The sequence below is a fragment of the Ctenocephalides felis genome, unplaced genomic scaffold (assembly GCF_003426905.1).
Source record: "Ctenocephalides felis isolate EL2017-DRISC unplaced genomic scaffold, ASM342690v1 CF-g0.4_SCAFFOLD_01886, whole genome shotgun sequence".
Lineage (NCBI taxonomy): Eukaryota > Metazoa > Arthropoda > Insecta > Siphonaptera > Pulicidae > Ctenocephalides > Ctenocephalides felis.
The window spans coordinates 59,771,247-59,787,454 of record NW_020538040.1 but is presented as its reverse complement, the minus strand read 5'-3'; the positions used below and the strand labels follow the sequence as shown (position 1 = coordinate 59,787,454).

General features: G+C 27.6%; 1 protein-coding gene across 1 annotated transcript in view; it reads right to left on the bottom strand.

The window, feature by feature from the left end:
* Positions 1 to 4,989: 4,989 nt before the first annotated feature.
* The window catches only part of LOC113375159 (cadherin-23), a 35,765-nt gene continuing 24,546 nt past the window's right edge, over positions 4,990 to 16,208 (bottom strand). The window contains exons 21-30 of the mRNA XM_026615109.1: positions 15,869 to 16,057; positions 15,630 to 15,762; positions 13,993 to 14,153; positions 10,727 to 10,966; positions 9,241 to 9,426; positions 8,798 to 8,934; positions 8,466 to 8,664; positions 7,145 to 7,364; positions 5,517 to 5,622; positions 4,990 to 5,173 (exon numbers count right to left, since the gene is read on the bottom strand). Coding sequence (XP_026470894.1) covers positions 4,990 to 5,173; positions 5,517 to 5,622; positions 7,145 to 7,364; positions 8,466 to 8,664; positions 8,798 to 8,934; positions 9,241 to 9,426; positions 10,727 to 10,966; positions 13,993 to 14,153; positions 15,630 to 15,762; positions 15,869 to 16,057 — 1,755 coding nt within the window. The remainder of the gene's footprint in view (positions 5,174 to 5,516; positions 5,623 to 7,144; positions 7,365 to 8,465; positions 8,665 to 8,797; positions 8,935 to 9,240; positions 9,427 to 10,726; positions 10,967 to 13,992; positions 14,154 to 15,629; positions 15,763 to 15,868; positions 16,058 to 16,208) is intronic.

The following is a 16,208-nucleotide window of genomic DNA, read 5'->3' as shown; positions in this document are numbered from 1 at the left end:
ATGAAAGGAACGGTTCGTTTATAAAAATTATTGTTATAATTAAAAAAAATATGTACCTATATATACACATATGTATTTACAAATGCATACCCATAGCACAAACCTACACATATACACAATACATACAACCAATATAAAAACATACATATACACTCATACAACCACATTCACACACACACACACACACACATATATATATATATATATATATATATACGTATATATATGTGTGTGTATGTGAATGTGAGTGTATATGTATGTTGTTATATATATATATATATATATATATACTCAGAATACATTTGTTATATATATATATATATATATATATATATATATATAATTTTATTATTTAGAATCGGGCAGTAACACCAAGTAAAAAAACTAAAGTAGTTTTGAAATACTTTATTTATCCATACGTTTCGGTTTTCATCGAGACCGTCATTCAGTGAAAAAAACTAAAAGATTTTATATGATGTAGGAGGAAAATAATATAAAGTTATAAAACTTATATATGAATACTTACAGAAATTAATTATACAAAAATACACTACACTATTACACTGTGATAAACCAAGCTATTAATAACTGGAACATTTAAACTAATTATTTTTTTTGACAATTTTTGGTTACATTCTAGTGTGTACAGATTGACTAACGTCTAAATACTGAATGAATTGTGTTTACAAATTTTGCGAAAGTGTAAAAAGACTGGCAAACATATGTTTTTAGTAAAATAATAAAATAATAAAATACACGCTTCATTCAGATATGATGGTATTTTGAAAATGGTCAAGGATTATTTTATAGTCATTGCAAAGCGAATTGTTGTCCAATATTTTATTTATGGCCGTCTCGTTGTGTAAAGATTTTAGGCATCCTTCGCTAAATCTTCTTTTAAATAAATTATTTTACAATACAATTAAAAATACAATTAAAATGTTTTAAAAATCATTCAAATCGGACGCTGCGTTATTTCAAAAACCATTTTTACGGATCCAATGTTTTTAGAATTATTCAAATCGGTTGATCCGTGTTCCCTAAATCGTAGACGAAAATATGTATCAGCTCGCGCACACGCACATACCTAAAAATACATTCATTTTTAAGGTATGCCAAAATGATCAGAAACCTTCAATACGTATCAATAAGATCTATAAAAATTTTCAATTTCGAGTTTTTTGCGATTATTATAACTTACCCTACGGAAAGTTAATGATTATTAAATTTGTATATTATCATTAGTATTTGGTGGATTAATTTCTAGCCTTGAAAAATAAACTTCATGCACATTCTTAGAGTGCTTTTACTAATTATGAGACAAAATGATTCATTATTATTGTATTTATTATTTTGCTGCGCAATGCCACTACTTATAATTGGAATTCTATATCATCAATTATATGAAGTGCAATATATTCTTTTAAAATGATCTGGATACGAATCTGGAATATAAAATACATTTTATAAATCGAAACTATAGCTTCTTTGTTGCATATAATGCTATTTGTATGCATTTCCCGATTTGTACATTTTCTATACGAAACAATTCCATAGCCATTTAGATATCAGTAATGAATATACTAAAGATCAAGTAGTGGTATCAGTGAAGAAGATAGCATGTTAGAGATAAAGTCAAAAGTTGCACTTTTTAAAATTAAGTTTAATAAAATTATATTGGAAATATGTGTTACCTAAAACACGAATATAAAGAAAACATGCTAGTTTTTATTTTTTGTTTAGCTAGTTTACTGATTTGAATATTTAATATCAGAAGTTAATTATTCTAGTAATAAGTATTTTTATCTTAGGTAGAGTCCTTCAGCAAAAATTAAAAACATTTTTGTAAATTTCTGTACATTAACCCATTTTCAAATATAAAGATGTATAAGTAAGAAACTAAGAAGTATTGTATTATATACAGGTCTTAGATCTCAACGTCAAGCCGGAACGGCGTAGCTCTCAAGAAAAAAAATAGAGAAATACATTATTCAATGCAGTTTGAGAATTAAGAGCTTTAAGTGCAACCCAGAGCTTTAGTTAAAACCATTTATTAGATATTGTAGTTAACTTTTTTTTATTAATTTTATTCATTTAAACTTTGGATCCTTAATTGTAAATAACATGTTTAAGACCACAGTCAAAAATAATGACATAATTGCTCAAGTGTTCTAGAATTAAGACTATTTCTTAAACTATGAATTAAATGAGATGGTTGAATTTGAAATACTTTCCTTAAAAAACTTATACTAAAGTGTATTGACAAGTTCCATCAAATGTTCGCGCATTTAATCGCGAATGTGTAATATCAACACATTATAAATTCCAACAAAAATAAAACTAGTTTACTATATTATTTCTGCAATGAATTGATCACAAATGATCTAACTTTAATATTGAACGTTACAGCATGTGCATTCCGTTCGTATATTGCATTCAATTCTCAGAATTTGGATCAGTGGTTTCAAACGGAGTTTACTCGAATAATTGGTATTGTATAAATAAAAAAATATGATAAATAACATTAATAAATGATGCATAACTTATTTAAATTACGTTGTTGCAATACAAATATTGCCAATTATCAAACATAGCTTCATGCGCTTCAATGTCTTTATAAGAGTAAATTATTTTTTTACTGTAATATTACTCAGTAAATTTTTATATAAAATATACATATTAATTATGATAAACACAAATAAAGAAATAAAGAAACAACAAAAAATCGAAAATAGTTGATATCCATTTCAGAGGACTATTGGCAATTAGCATGAGTTTAACATTAATTGATTGAAAATTTCTTCAAATATACCATCCAACCAATAAATATACCATCAAATTACATCCAACACAGTAATATTTTAAAGTTAATAAATTGTTAAAGACAATTCATAAACTGTCAATAATTTCAACTCGTAGATCATAATTCTTTTATAAACCTTGACTTTTATAAATCTTGAATATGGATCATTCTTTTACAAATCGCACACCAACCAGGCCTCGACATTTTAGAATTTCCGATTTTTTTTGAGATATTATTCATAAAATCATTTGACACGTATTTCAAATTTAGCTGAAAAAAAAATTTTAAAGCAAATATTTACAACTGAAATATTATTTATTTTCTATGTATAGGGTACTGCGTGAAATTAATTATGTCCAGTTGTGCTGATTGGGTCAGTATTTTTTATTTTATTAATTTCCCATAGGATATGTATAGTAATCGACCACGATTCGGATATGGCACGATGCCATATACTACTAGTTAATTATTCAAATCGGTTGATCGGTGTTCCCGAAATCGTCGATGAAATTTGTATCCACACACACACACATACACACTCACACACATACATCAATTTTTTCTGAGTTTTGCTAAAATATTCAGAATCCTTTGAAACGTAAAACTATATAAAATTTTCATTTTTGATTTCTTTGCGATTACTATAACTTACCCTACGGGAAGTTAATAGCACATATCGAACAAACAACTATTTGACTATGTTCAGTAAAACTTTTATTATTAGTTCATTCATCGGTGCAGAAATGTATTTTTGCTGGTTTTCAAAAATTTGTCTGTTTCTTTTTGTCCCCACAGAGTAAAATGGAACGGCCAGGGAGCAAACAGGTTTAATGTTTTTTTCAAGTTTTAAAGGGATTTTTTGTAATAATAGATACATTATTTAATCAATGCGAAATATAATTTTCATAGGTACATTTTTAACAGAACACTGTATATAACCTTGATATGGTATTTTGTCAGAAATATTCATCAGTAGAGTTGGAAAAACTATTTATTTATTTATCTCTTGTAAAATTGCATTGTTAAACTTTTTTATTTACTATTTTTTATTGTTTTTACCTTTTTCAGGGTTAAGGTTTGTTTGGTCCTTTTTCCTTTCTAACCCCCCCCCCCCCACGTGTGAGCTTTTAAAAAGGTTATATAAAAAAATGTTGAATTTAACTGAAAATTAACAGTACATCTTATAAATCTATTAATTGACGTATACTTAAAAATTATAGTAAGATCTCGTAAACTAAACAGCAGTTTAAAAGAAGAAAATCCTTTTTATTATGGCTTTTCAAACATTGCCGTTTATATCCCAATTGCGATGTTGTAAGAATCAAGCTGATGACTGGTTATATATCTTTTTCCCACTACATTCAAATATTGTTGGTAATTTTTTTTAACTTCACTTGTTTTTGAGATATTGATGGTGGACCTTTTTACCCGCAAACCTTGAAGCCCCGCTTTATCCTATTTTAAAATTGTTTATTATTTTTTGTGTAAAGTCTATATTAAAAATAGAAAACAGTGGAATAATCACTTGGAGTCATTACCCGCAAATTAAATTTCACAAGTCACACAAAATAAGAAAATAGTCGATACTGGATACGATGCGAATCAAAAATTACGTTGAAGAATTAAATAAAAGTTCTATATTCTTTTGTATTGTAATTATACTTCATCATTTATTTGATTAATTTAATCAGTCTCATTTCTTTATCTATATTTATAACCAGCAACAATTGTAGTTTGTTCAAATGTTCAAATTGCTTATTCAAATAAATCGCATATTAACTTACTGTAACTTTACTTTAAAATATGATATACATATGTATATATATTAATAGATAATATATATTATCGATTATCTGGCAATGAATAAAACTGCCTTGCAAAACACGCAAAACATTTATAATTTCAAGATCTAAGCATTTCAATATGAAACTGCAATGCAAGAGCTCAAAAATATCATATGTTTATTAATGTTTGTACGGAAACCCCCATGAATGATTTGTTTAAATGTTGCTTAAGTAAAAAATATATTTTATAGAAAAATGATTTTATTATCTGCTTTACACACAAAGATTAAATAAATAAATTAATATAATGTAACCAAAATACACACACACAGACACGCATAGCAAAATCATTTCACAATATTAAGAAACTTATAACTACAAATATTATTTACAATGCAAATATTATAATTCTGTTGTTTCTAATTTTTTGCCTAGTAATTGCGAATTAGATATTTTGTGCAACTGTTGATAGACATTATAATCATTATTTTCTGTTGGCAAGGTCGGGTTATTAGTGTTGTCTTTAGGACTATAGCTTTCATCCACTAAAATATTTTCATCTAAAGAATCTCTTTCTGATGTTTGACTGAAATAAAAAAAAATTATGCATTTATTTTTCCTGCAAAATTCATCTTCACAATTGATCAAGAGAAAACATTGTTCTGAAATTATTATCATTTCACGTAAACTTAACACGTAACGGACGGGCTTCATAGATTCACGTTTTTACGGTTAACATGAAGGTGAATGATTACTTGAGAATATATTTATTTCTCTAAATAATGGTTTAGCACAAATGCGATTACAATAGAGCAAAAGAATTAAAGGTAAAATGAAAATTCTGAGTGCGGACAAGTTGGCCGAAGTTGAATTGGAAGTTGCTAATTGCTAGTTGAGATGATGAAGTAAAATTTTTGAATTATACCGACCTGAATTCTTCTTCTTGTTTAAACCATTCGTTTTCGTAAGCCTGTAACCACATCGGATTGCTGCCTTCAACACTATGTTTATTTGTATTTGGCACTCGTCCTGTTAGGCAACCATATGTTTATTTGTATTTGGCACTCGTCCTGTTAGGCGTTTTTTTACCCCATCCACAAGCAAACTTTTATAGAGAATATATAAAAATATCAGATGAATCTAACTTAAAATTAACAATATCTTTTATAAAACAAATAAATAACGTAGGTATACTTGAAAATCACATTAAGGTTTCGTAAACTAAACAACAGTGCTCATAATCATAAAAACTAACAATGAAAGAAAATACTTTTGCTATAGATGGTGGACTACACACTTTTTTAACTTCCCGAAGAAGAGGTTTATGTTTACATAAAAAATCCGATTTGCTAATTTTATGTTTTCTCGACGTTTCAAGCCATTCTAAATCGAATGAGACCAAATTTGAAAAAAGTATGTGTGTGTGCTTTATAGAACATACTAAAATATTACGTTTAATTTAAAAAATTCGTCAAAGTTTCAGTCAAAAATTAGTATCGTTTTTTTAGCATTTGTCAATATTAGACCTTTCATCGACGTTTGCTCAAAAACGCCCGATTTCAGAAATTTAAAAGTCATTTGATGTATCTCTATGAGAATTATCGTTTGTCAGTTTTGTGCTACGATCTGCCGAGCCGTTTCTTTGTAATTTGGCAAAAAGTGTTAAACTTTTTGTCCGCATTTAAGCTCATACTACGGAATCGATTTTAAAAAATCAAAAACTGTTCGAATGATATTAATTGGAAATGATACTGATTAGTTTTTGGTGAAAATCTACCGAGGCGTCTTCTTGTAATTAACTGTTGAAAAAAAAATTTAAGCCGATTTTTATGGAACTATTTTTGACGATACATATCATTGTCTTATAGAACTTTCTGAAATATTACGACAAATAGTTTAATTTTAAAAAATCATCAAAGTTTGAGAAAATGAGTAGTTTTTTGACGTTTGTTAATATTAAAATTAGACGATTTACTTGATATAACAATAGAGCACTTGGTCTTAATGAACATACTGAACCATTAAAGTCCTACAAAAACTAGTTCAATTATAAAAAATATTGATCTTTGAAAATTTGCTTTTAGAAAATAGTCCAAGTTAACGTGTTTGTTCGTTTTCAATTATGTGTAATAAATGCACTCGGAATACGTTTAATTACTCATAAATTAATTTATTTTTTATTGATCAAGTCGATTATTTACGCATATAGGGAAGTTCATGTAACTTGCCTCAAGGCAGAATACCAATACCAACTAGTTTACTCTTTAACTCCACTATACTTGTTTTTGAGTAATTGATGGTGGACCCGCGGACTTTTAAGCTCTCTACCATAATTTAAATGACCTCAATTTATAAAATCAAAATAATTGATGTTGGTGATCTTGTTTGCTTTAGTTATACAATTCAGTTATACAAACATACTGGAAGTGTAGAAATTTCAAGACTAACTTAATACTCAAATGATTCTAAAATAGATCATAGAAATAATATGTATAATAAATGATGAAGTTTGAAGTAATCTAAAATAGAGATTAGTATAAAAGTATTAATTACAAACCATATTTACCAAACACACTAGACCTCGCCATTTTAAGTTTGTGTTTGTAACTGGACCTTTGCGTCAGGCATAGGACTAAAACAAAAATTAACGTAGCGGCTAGAAAAAGTACGATTGAAGCAAGCCAGGCCACTGCTTGCCTTCCGCCTCCAGCCAACAGCATGAAGTCCTCGGACAATGGGACTGCTTCAGCAGCCTGCGTGTCCAGGACGTTGAATTCCTATGAAAAAAAATCGTACTCCAGAAAACGTATATAAAGATGCTTCTTAAACTAATGTTTTTTATAACTATTTACTTACTAAGTTTTACAAATGCTGATAATTTTAACAGACATACGAAAAAATTTATATATAAGTTTGTATTTCGAATTTAACCCATCATTTATTAATGATTTCTTTTCTTGAGCCAGATCAATTAATTAAATTTTTTTGTCTTTTCAAGTCATCAATAAACGTATTTTTTATAAACTTGCTTTAATATTCCTTGCTTACATTGTTGCCTAACTGTTTATAATGAAAGTCTCGCCGTGTTGAGTCAAAAATGTTTGAATTAATAATTGAGAATATATTAAAATAATAATTTAGAATATTTAATGATCGATCATTTTTATGGGTAATTGATATTTGTGACAACTCCACCGGGAATTTTACGGATATAAGTATTAGACAAATACCTTCATAAATTACTAAATAAAAGTATCAATCAGTATTGCAAAGATTATTTTAGATTTTTTATTTGTTGATTAAATTATATTTAATAAATCTAAATAATTTACCTTGAAGAGTGAGTCAAGCGCTTCAGTGTTTTGATCAACAAGTCGTAATATGTGAGGAACTTCCATAATTGAATGATCTTTAGGATTAACTAGATGCATATATAAATCAGTTTTAGTTTTATCAATAGTACCGTCTCTGTTGACATGAATTTTAAAATCATCAACGTTGACGATAGAATTTGTAACATTTCCTAGTGTCCTAAAAATAGAAATTGATATATATATAATTTCATTAAGTAAAACCAGAGCATTCCTTGCTTACATTGTTGCCTAACTGTTTATATTGAAAGTCCCGCCGTGTTGAGTCAAAAATGTTTGAATCAATAATTGAGAATATATTAAAATAATAATTTAGAATATTCAATGATCGATCATTTTTATGAGTAATTGATATTTGTGACACCTCCAGCGGGAATTTTACGGATATAAGTATTAGACAAATACCTTCACAAATTACTAAATATAACTATCAATCAGTATTGTTAAGAATATTTTAGATTTTTTATTTGTTGATTAAATTATATTAAATAAATCTAAATAATTTACCTTGAAGAGTGAGTCAAGGGCTTCAGTGTTCTGATCAACAAGTCGTAATATGTGAGGAACTTCCATAATTGAATGATCTTTAGGATTAACTAGATGCATATATAAATCAGTTTTAGTTTTATCAATAGTACCGTCTCTGTTGACATGAATTTTAAAATCATCAACGTTGACGATAGAATTTGTAACATTTCCTAGTGTCCTAAAAATAGAAATTGATATTATATAATTTCATTAAGTAAAACCAGAGCAGTTTTTTCGAATTATATTTTGCAGATGCCTTTAGGCAACTTAAAATTCGTAGCATAAATATAGTATAATACAAAATTACTTACTCTCTAAACACATTAATATTGTCTCGTATTTCAGGTGGACTCTGTCTCAATATAAATTTAACTCTTTGATCTTCTCTTAATAGGTAAATAAAAACACGTGCGACATCCTGAAAGCCATCTGTATCATTTGCTAAAACCTAAAATATATCGTAAAAATAATGAAACATTGCAATTATAAATATACTAACATTAAAACTCGTTGCAATAATTTTTATTAAAATTAAAATTAATTTTATGGCTAATGATGAGGATAAATAAAATCTATTTCCTATTCAATATTTAGTCTCATATTAGTAAAGATTACCGAAGTTTTGTAAAGATATAAAATAAATCATCATAAAACTCGCACTTTCAAAAGTCAGACATTGATGCAAGTACATAAGGCCACCTAAGATTTAAATTAAGATTGTGAATTCACTTCGTCTGTCGACATTTATACTCACAATAAAATCAAAATATCCTTTCATTCCTTTTTGTGGATCAAAATTCAACTGTATTCCGCCGTCATTTATATCAACTAAAAAGGGAGGGCTGTGTATATTATCTAGACCTTCTGCCAAAGTCATGTGAATTTTACCAATTTGATAATATTTAACAAGTCCATTTTCTCCAGCATCCTTGTCTGTCGCCTGCATATGAAATAAAACTAGTGATAATGGTGACGTATTTAAAGTTTATATAGTTTAGATGCACTTCAATTTTTTTTGTTAGAAACTATGCATTAGGCGTCACAAAATAACAGTTGTGTGACAAAAACCAGTATATTTCATTCCTTTCTTCAAATTATTGCTTACAATCCCATATACGTAAGATCGATTAATATTGAACAAAACTAGTGGTGCATAGTATAGTGACTTGAGGCAAATTTCTGGAACTTCCCGTTCCAAAAACAATTTTTTTAAAAAATGGTTAAAATTATTTTCAAACTTTAAAAATTTAGGTTTTTGGAGAAATTTTAAATTTTTGAGAAAAATTACTGTTTTCGAAAAAAACTTTTTGGAAAAAAATGTTTTCTTTGTTTTGAAATATTTTGAAAATTTTGAAATTTTTTTCTAAGCAATCGTACTGCTTTAGCTGCCTAGTGACGAAATATTGAAGCGCGTGAGCGCCGCGTCGCCGTCTAACGGACAAACGATGTTACGGAACCCATAGAAATGTAAACAAAATTTAAACGTATTATTAAAATCTTTATAAAATATCTGATAATTTGATGCGCCTAATCAACACGTCTTCTCATCAATAGGAATCGAATGTTTTTTGAATAATTGAAATCGGTTTTTGGCTTTGTTTTGCCAAAATCGTCGACGAAAATCTGTATTCGCACACACACATTTTTTTGCGATTACTATAATTTACCCTACGGGAAGTTAAATATAAGTTCTCCCAATTTCAACTCTAATGAAGTGTAAAGATTGTTATAAATTTTAAGTAATTTTATGCAATTGTAAAAATAAGAGAAAATGAGTAAGTTTTAATGGCGAACCAAAACAGGACAAGAATATTGATATTGAAGTTTTTACTTGTATATCAATATTTACTGTTGGTTGCTAGAATCCAACTGGACCATTACCTTACTCAAATTTTATATTGGAAGCTATTGTTTCTGAATTAATATATGAATAAAAAACGTTATTATATATTTTCTTTTTGATTATAATTTATATTGGTTCAAGGAGATATGCTACAGCTATTTTTGAAAACTATATCTAGGTCTCAAGAACAAAATGTTGGTCGGCCGTTGCTTCCACTTTATGTGGCCCACTCTGTATTTAACATGCTTCTATAGTGTATATATTTATTTAGTTATTAGTCCGTATTAATAATTAGATATAAAAATATGCAAAAAACGACAGCATGATTCAAAATATGACTTTATTCCACATTCCACCGTATTAATTACTATCACATCAGGATTGACTCCATCGTTACCTTGACGTGCATAAATCGGGCGCCAAAATCAGCAGCAGTCGTCACGCCTCCAGTAAAAACATTGCTGACAAATTTTGGCACATTGTCATTAACGTCAATTACATTAATTACAACTTTCATTAATGTATTATCGGAAGAATTAAAAAAACTGTTTTTTAGAGGCGGCTGCAAGCAATTGACTGATGCCTTTACCAAGAGTACATGCTTATTGGTTTCTTCACGATCCAGTTCTTTATTCACCTGTTGATATAAAAAATAATATTAAAGATAATTTACAAACGCTAATATTAGATTATTTAGAATATTTACAAAATTTCTTTCTCCATCAGAATATTATTGAGAAAAAACAAACAACACATATGTGGTTCGAAATATACATACGAAGTGTTATATATTAGTAATTGCATAAGTTTCTTATTATTTTTAGAAAAAAAACTAACACGAATAAAATTTTTAAAAAGCTTCATATACTAAAGCTTAAAAACCTAAATAACATTTGATCATATTTTAATTATTTTTTAGGTTTTTTGATTTTTTGTTAGTTTATTGATTATTATAAAACAGTTTGATATAATTGTATCGGAAATACCAATAAATGGTATTTATTTACAATTACCTATTTCAAAATAAATTTAATAATTGACACTGATCCCCAAATTAATTTTTGTACTATTTGCTACATCAAAACAAATTATTTTATCTTTAATAGAGAGAACAAAAAAACAATAAATTGAAAATAATGGGATATTCATTCTACGATGTGGTATTGTACACAGAATAATGAAAAGTTGTAAAGTAAAATGTAAACATGAGTTAGGAAATAATGAAATAAAGAAGGTTTCACACTGTAAGAACATAGGATATAAAAATTACATCTAATTTTTTTTTGGCTAAGAATATGACATAGGGATTGATTATTATCAATTAAGCAAGATTATAAAAAAGAGATATGAATAGTTATGTAACAATTCATGATATTTAATAAAAATAGCGAAGAAAAGACGTTCTGAAAATTTAATTTGTTTTAATTAGAAAAGTTATAATTATTTTATGTACATAGATTAAATATGGCAAAAATTAAATTGACTATAAAATATATTGTATTTTTCTCATATCCAAATTAACATTACCTATATATTTTAATTGCAATATTTGCAATAATTTACATCTCCAAATAATCATTTTTAAATATATATATATATAAATAAAAATAAATGAAAGTAAGCAAAAAATTTCCGAAACTATTGGAATAATAAGAGTAAAAAAAGTTTGTATAATGAAAGTAAAAAAAAAAGTATATTAAAAATAAAAAAAAATGTTTGTAGAATAATTTTAATGTATGGTAACGATATGTAAAAAACTACTTTAGAAAAATAGTGGAGCAGCTGGGGAGATTCGTACCACTGTAAAAAATGTTTGTATAATAATTCTAATGAATGGTATGTGTTAAGATAAGATTTATAGAAAAAAATACTTTAGAAAAATAGTGGAGCTGCTGGGGAAACTCGTACCATTGTAACCACTGTAAAAATGTTTGTATAATAATTTTAATGTATGGTATGTGTTAAGATAAGATTTGTAAAAAAATACATTAGAAAAATAGTGGAGCAGCTGGGGAGATTCGTACCACTGTAACCACTGTAAAAAATGTATAATGATTCTAATATATGGTATGTGTTAAAATAAGATTTATGAAAAAAATACATTAGAAAAATAGTGGAGCAGCTGGGGAGATTTGTACCACTGTAATCACTGTAAAAAATGTATAATAATTCTAATATATGGTAGGTGTTAAGATAAGATTAATAGAAAAAAATACTTTACAAAAATAGTGGAGCTGCTGGGAAGATACGTACCATTGTAACCACTGTAAAAAATGTTTGTACAATAATTTTAATGTGTAGTATGTGTTAAGATAAGATTTAAAAAAAAATACTTTAGAAAAATAGTGGAGCAGCTGGGAAGATTCGTACCATTGTAACCACTGTAAAATTGTATAATAATTCTAATATATGGTATGTGTTAAGATAAGATTTATGAAAAAAATACATTAGAAAAATAGTGGAGCAGCTGGGGAAATTCGTACCATGGCAACCAATGTAAAAAATGCATAATAATTCTAATATATGGAATGTGTTAAGATAAGATTTATAGAAAAAAAAACTTTAGAAAAATAGTGAAGCAGCTGGGAAGATTCGTACCATTGTAACCACTGTAAAAAATGTATAATAATTCTAATATATGGTATGTGTTAAGATAAGATTTGTAAAAAAATACTTTAGAAATATAGTGGAGCTGCTGGGGAGACTCATACCATTGTAACCACTGTAAAAAATGTTTGTAAAATAATTTTAATGTATGGTATGTGTTAAGATAAGATTTGTAAAAAAATACTTTAGAAAAATAGTGGAGCAGCTGGAGAGATTCGTACCACTGTAACCACTGTAAAAAATGTATAATAATTCTAATATAAAAATAGAAATAGAAAAATAGTGGAGCTGCTGGGAAGACTCGTACCATTGTAACCACTGTAAAAAATGTTTGTATAATAATTTTAATGTATGGTATGTGTTAAGATAAGATTTGTAAAAAAAATACTTTGGAAAAATAGTGGAGCAGCTGGAGAGATTCGTACCACTGTAACCACTGTAAAAAATGTATAATAATTCTAATATAAAAATAGAAATAGAAAAATAGTGGAGCTGCTAGGAAGACTCGTACCATTGTAACCACTGTAAAAAAATGTTTGTGCAATAATTTTAATGTGTAGTATGTGTTAAGATAATATTTAAAAAAAAATACTTTAGAAAAATAGTGGAGCAGCTAGAGAGACTCGTACCATTGTAACCACTGTAACTACTATAAAAATGTTTGTATAATAATTTTAATCTATAGTATGTGTTAAGATAAGATTTGTAAAAAATATTCTTTAGAAAAATAGTGTAGCAGCTGCGGAGACTCGTATCACTGTAACCACAGTAAAAAACTGTATAATAATTCTAATATATGGTATGTGTTAAGATAAGATTTATAGAAAAAAATACTTTAGAAAAATAGTGAAGCAGCTGGAAAAACTGGTGAACCACTCCGTACTTTTTGTCAGCGGCTTAAAAATTTGTTTTATTGTATAATTAAAAAAATATACAAAATTTATAGAGTCTAATAAATCTGAAAACAATTTTGACTGTTACATATGTGTTTCGATCATATCGAAAGAGTAAACATATTTTATGATTTATATATGAAAATTATGTATGTAACATTACCGTAAGCACGTGAGAAATGGCATCGAGATGAAATATGTCGTCTTGATTTCCGCCCACAATATAATAACATATCAGGGAGGGAGGGTCGTCTAATTCATCAACTTCATCTCTGTCAATCGTATCAGGCAGCTTTTGTTGCTCATCGCCAGGAAATGAGTTTTCTGAAATCAATATAAGTTTGGAATTTCTGACGACGCTCATATCCCTTTCGCTCATTGTAACAGTTCCGATACACGCATAACGATATTAAGAAACTTTTTGAAATGAATTACATCAATGAACTTTTATATAATCGTCATGATAAGTTTTTATATTTTAAAGTTAGATTTTAGGAAATTATTAACTTCCGGTTTAAATCGATTTATTCATAGCATCTTGATAACTATAAATACGTTAAAGTTGCAAAACAGATTTTTTTTGAACTGCAATTAGAACATGAGAGTACTATGAGGCTTTGTGATTGTACTCATTCAAACAAGTTTTTGATTTAGTTTATGTGGCTTTGCATCATTTGAACATTAAGCTATTTTCATATTTACATAATTTTATTTATATTTGATGTATTCTTCTAATTAATTTTCTTTAGAAGGTAAAACAATGGTTGGTCTACCTATATTTGATATATTTTTTATTAGATTTTTTTTAATAGTGATGATATTTTTTTAACTTGATGGAACATGGTCGCAAATAGTTATTTTGACTTGAAAACATGTTTTTGATTATTATATTATATTATATTAATTTGCGATGAAAAATGATGGATGAATCATGATTATTTTGTCAAAAAAATTGGATGTGAAAATTTTACTTCTAATTTTATAATTGGGATTAGGGGAAAGTCCCGTAATGCTGGACGGCACCAAGCACCGGACACTCTATTTAACACGTATTATTTAAGCGAGTATAAATCTTTTCATTTCAAAATACTAGTGAAAGGGGCATGCTTTCAAGAGAAATTTTTTGAGAGAATTTACGTAATTTATTCCAATTATTTAATTTTGTTCTGTATGAAAGCTAATGGTCACTACATACCCCCATTTCTTATATTTCCTAGTCGAAGAATGAAAAGCCTAGTTGAATGCACCAGCTGAGAGCATCGGTGAGGCCCAGCCAAAAGGGTAGATGAATAGTGACTTTTTTGCAATATCTAAGAATATTCGTCAAAGACACATATGCAAACATTCCAATGTGTTGAGATGGCTACATATGTGATCAATGCAGGTTATTTTGAAATGTCCGGTACTCGGTGCCACCATTTAAAATCATATTTTTGATACCAAAGTTTGATTGATAGTATTAATAATTTTTCAGCAAAGATTGCGGTTTTGTTAATTTAGTTTGATTTCTAACTTTGTTGTCTAACATAAATCATAATTTAATAAACATTTCGTAAAATATTTTTTAATTTATTTATAAATAACCTTAGGTGTCCGCCACTAGGGGACTTTCCCCTACGTGGGAATTTTGTATTTTGATTTTCCTAGTATAAATTGTTAAATGATACATAAATCAAGTATCCCAAAACATAAATAAATAATTTAATTTTGTTTCTGGTGTTGGGAAAAAATTTGAAAAATATGTATTATCAAGGCTAAATTGAAATAGAGATTACATAAGATGTTATACTAAATTTTTACCTGTAAAATTGACGTGATACTCATCTATTAAAAATTGCGGCTCATAATCGTTGACATTTTGAACATAAATGCTCAAATCGAGTTCGGAGCTTAACGGTGTCGGTGTTCCTAAATCATATGCTTCTACACGTATCTATAAAATAATAGAATTAAAAAAATGCAAACCAAAAACTTTTATAAATTTTATATATAATAAATAACCGCATTTTTTTATTTCATATTGTATTCTCAATACTCACTTCATAAATTTTTTGTTTCTCTCTATCAAGAGTTCTTTTCAGCTCAATGGCACCTGTCTTTTGGTTTATTCCAAACGTTTTATAGTTTCCACTGATATCGTGTTTTAGTTTATAGCGTACTTCCCCGTTTATACCAGTATCCTTATCAGTTGCGCGCACCTGGATTACTGGTGTGCCTATTGTTGCATTCTAGGTGAAAGATAAAAAAAATATATATTTATAATATATTTTTATAGTATTTTTGTAATATTTAAATTATTCTTATTTGGCTTTATCAATATTTGCAACAATTTTTTATAAAAAAAATATTCATAAAAAATTTAATAAGTCAACAACTCCA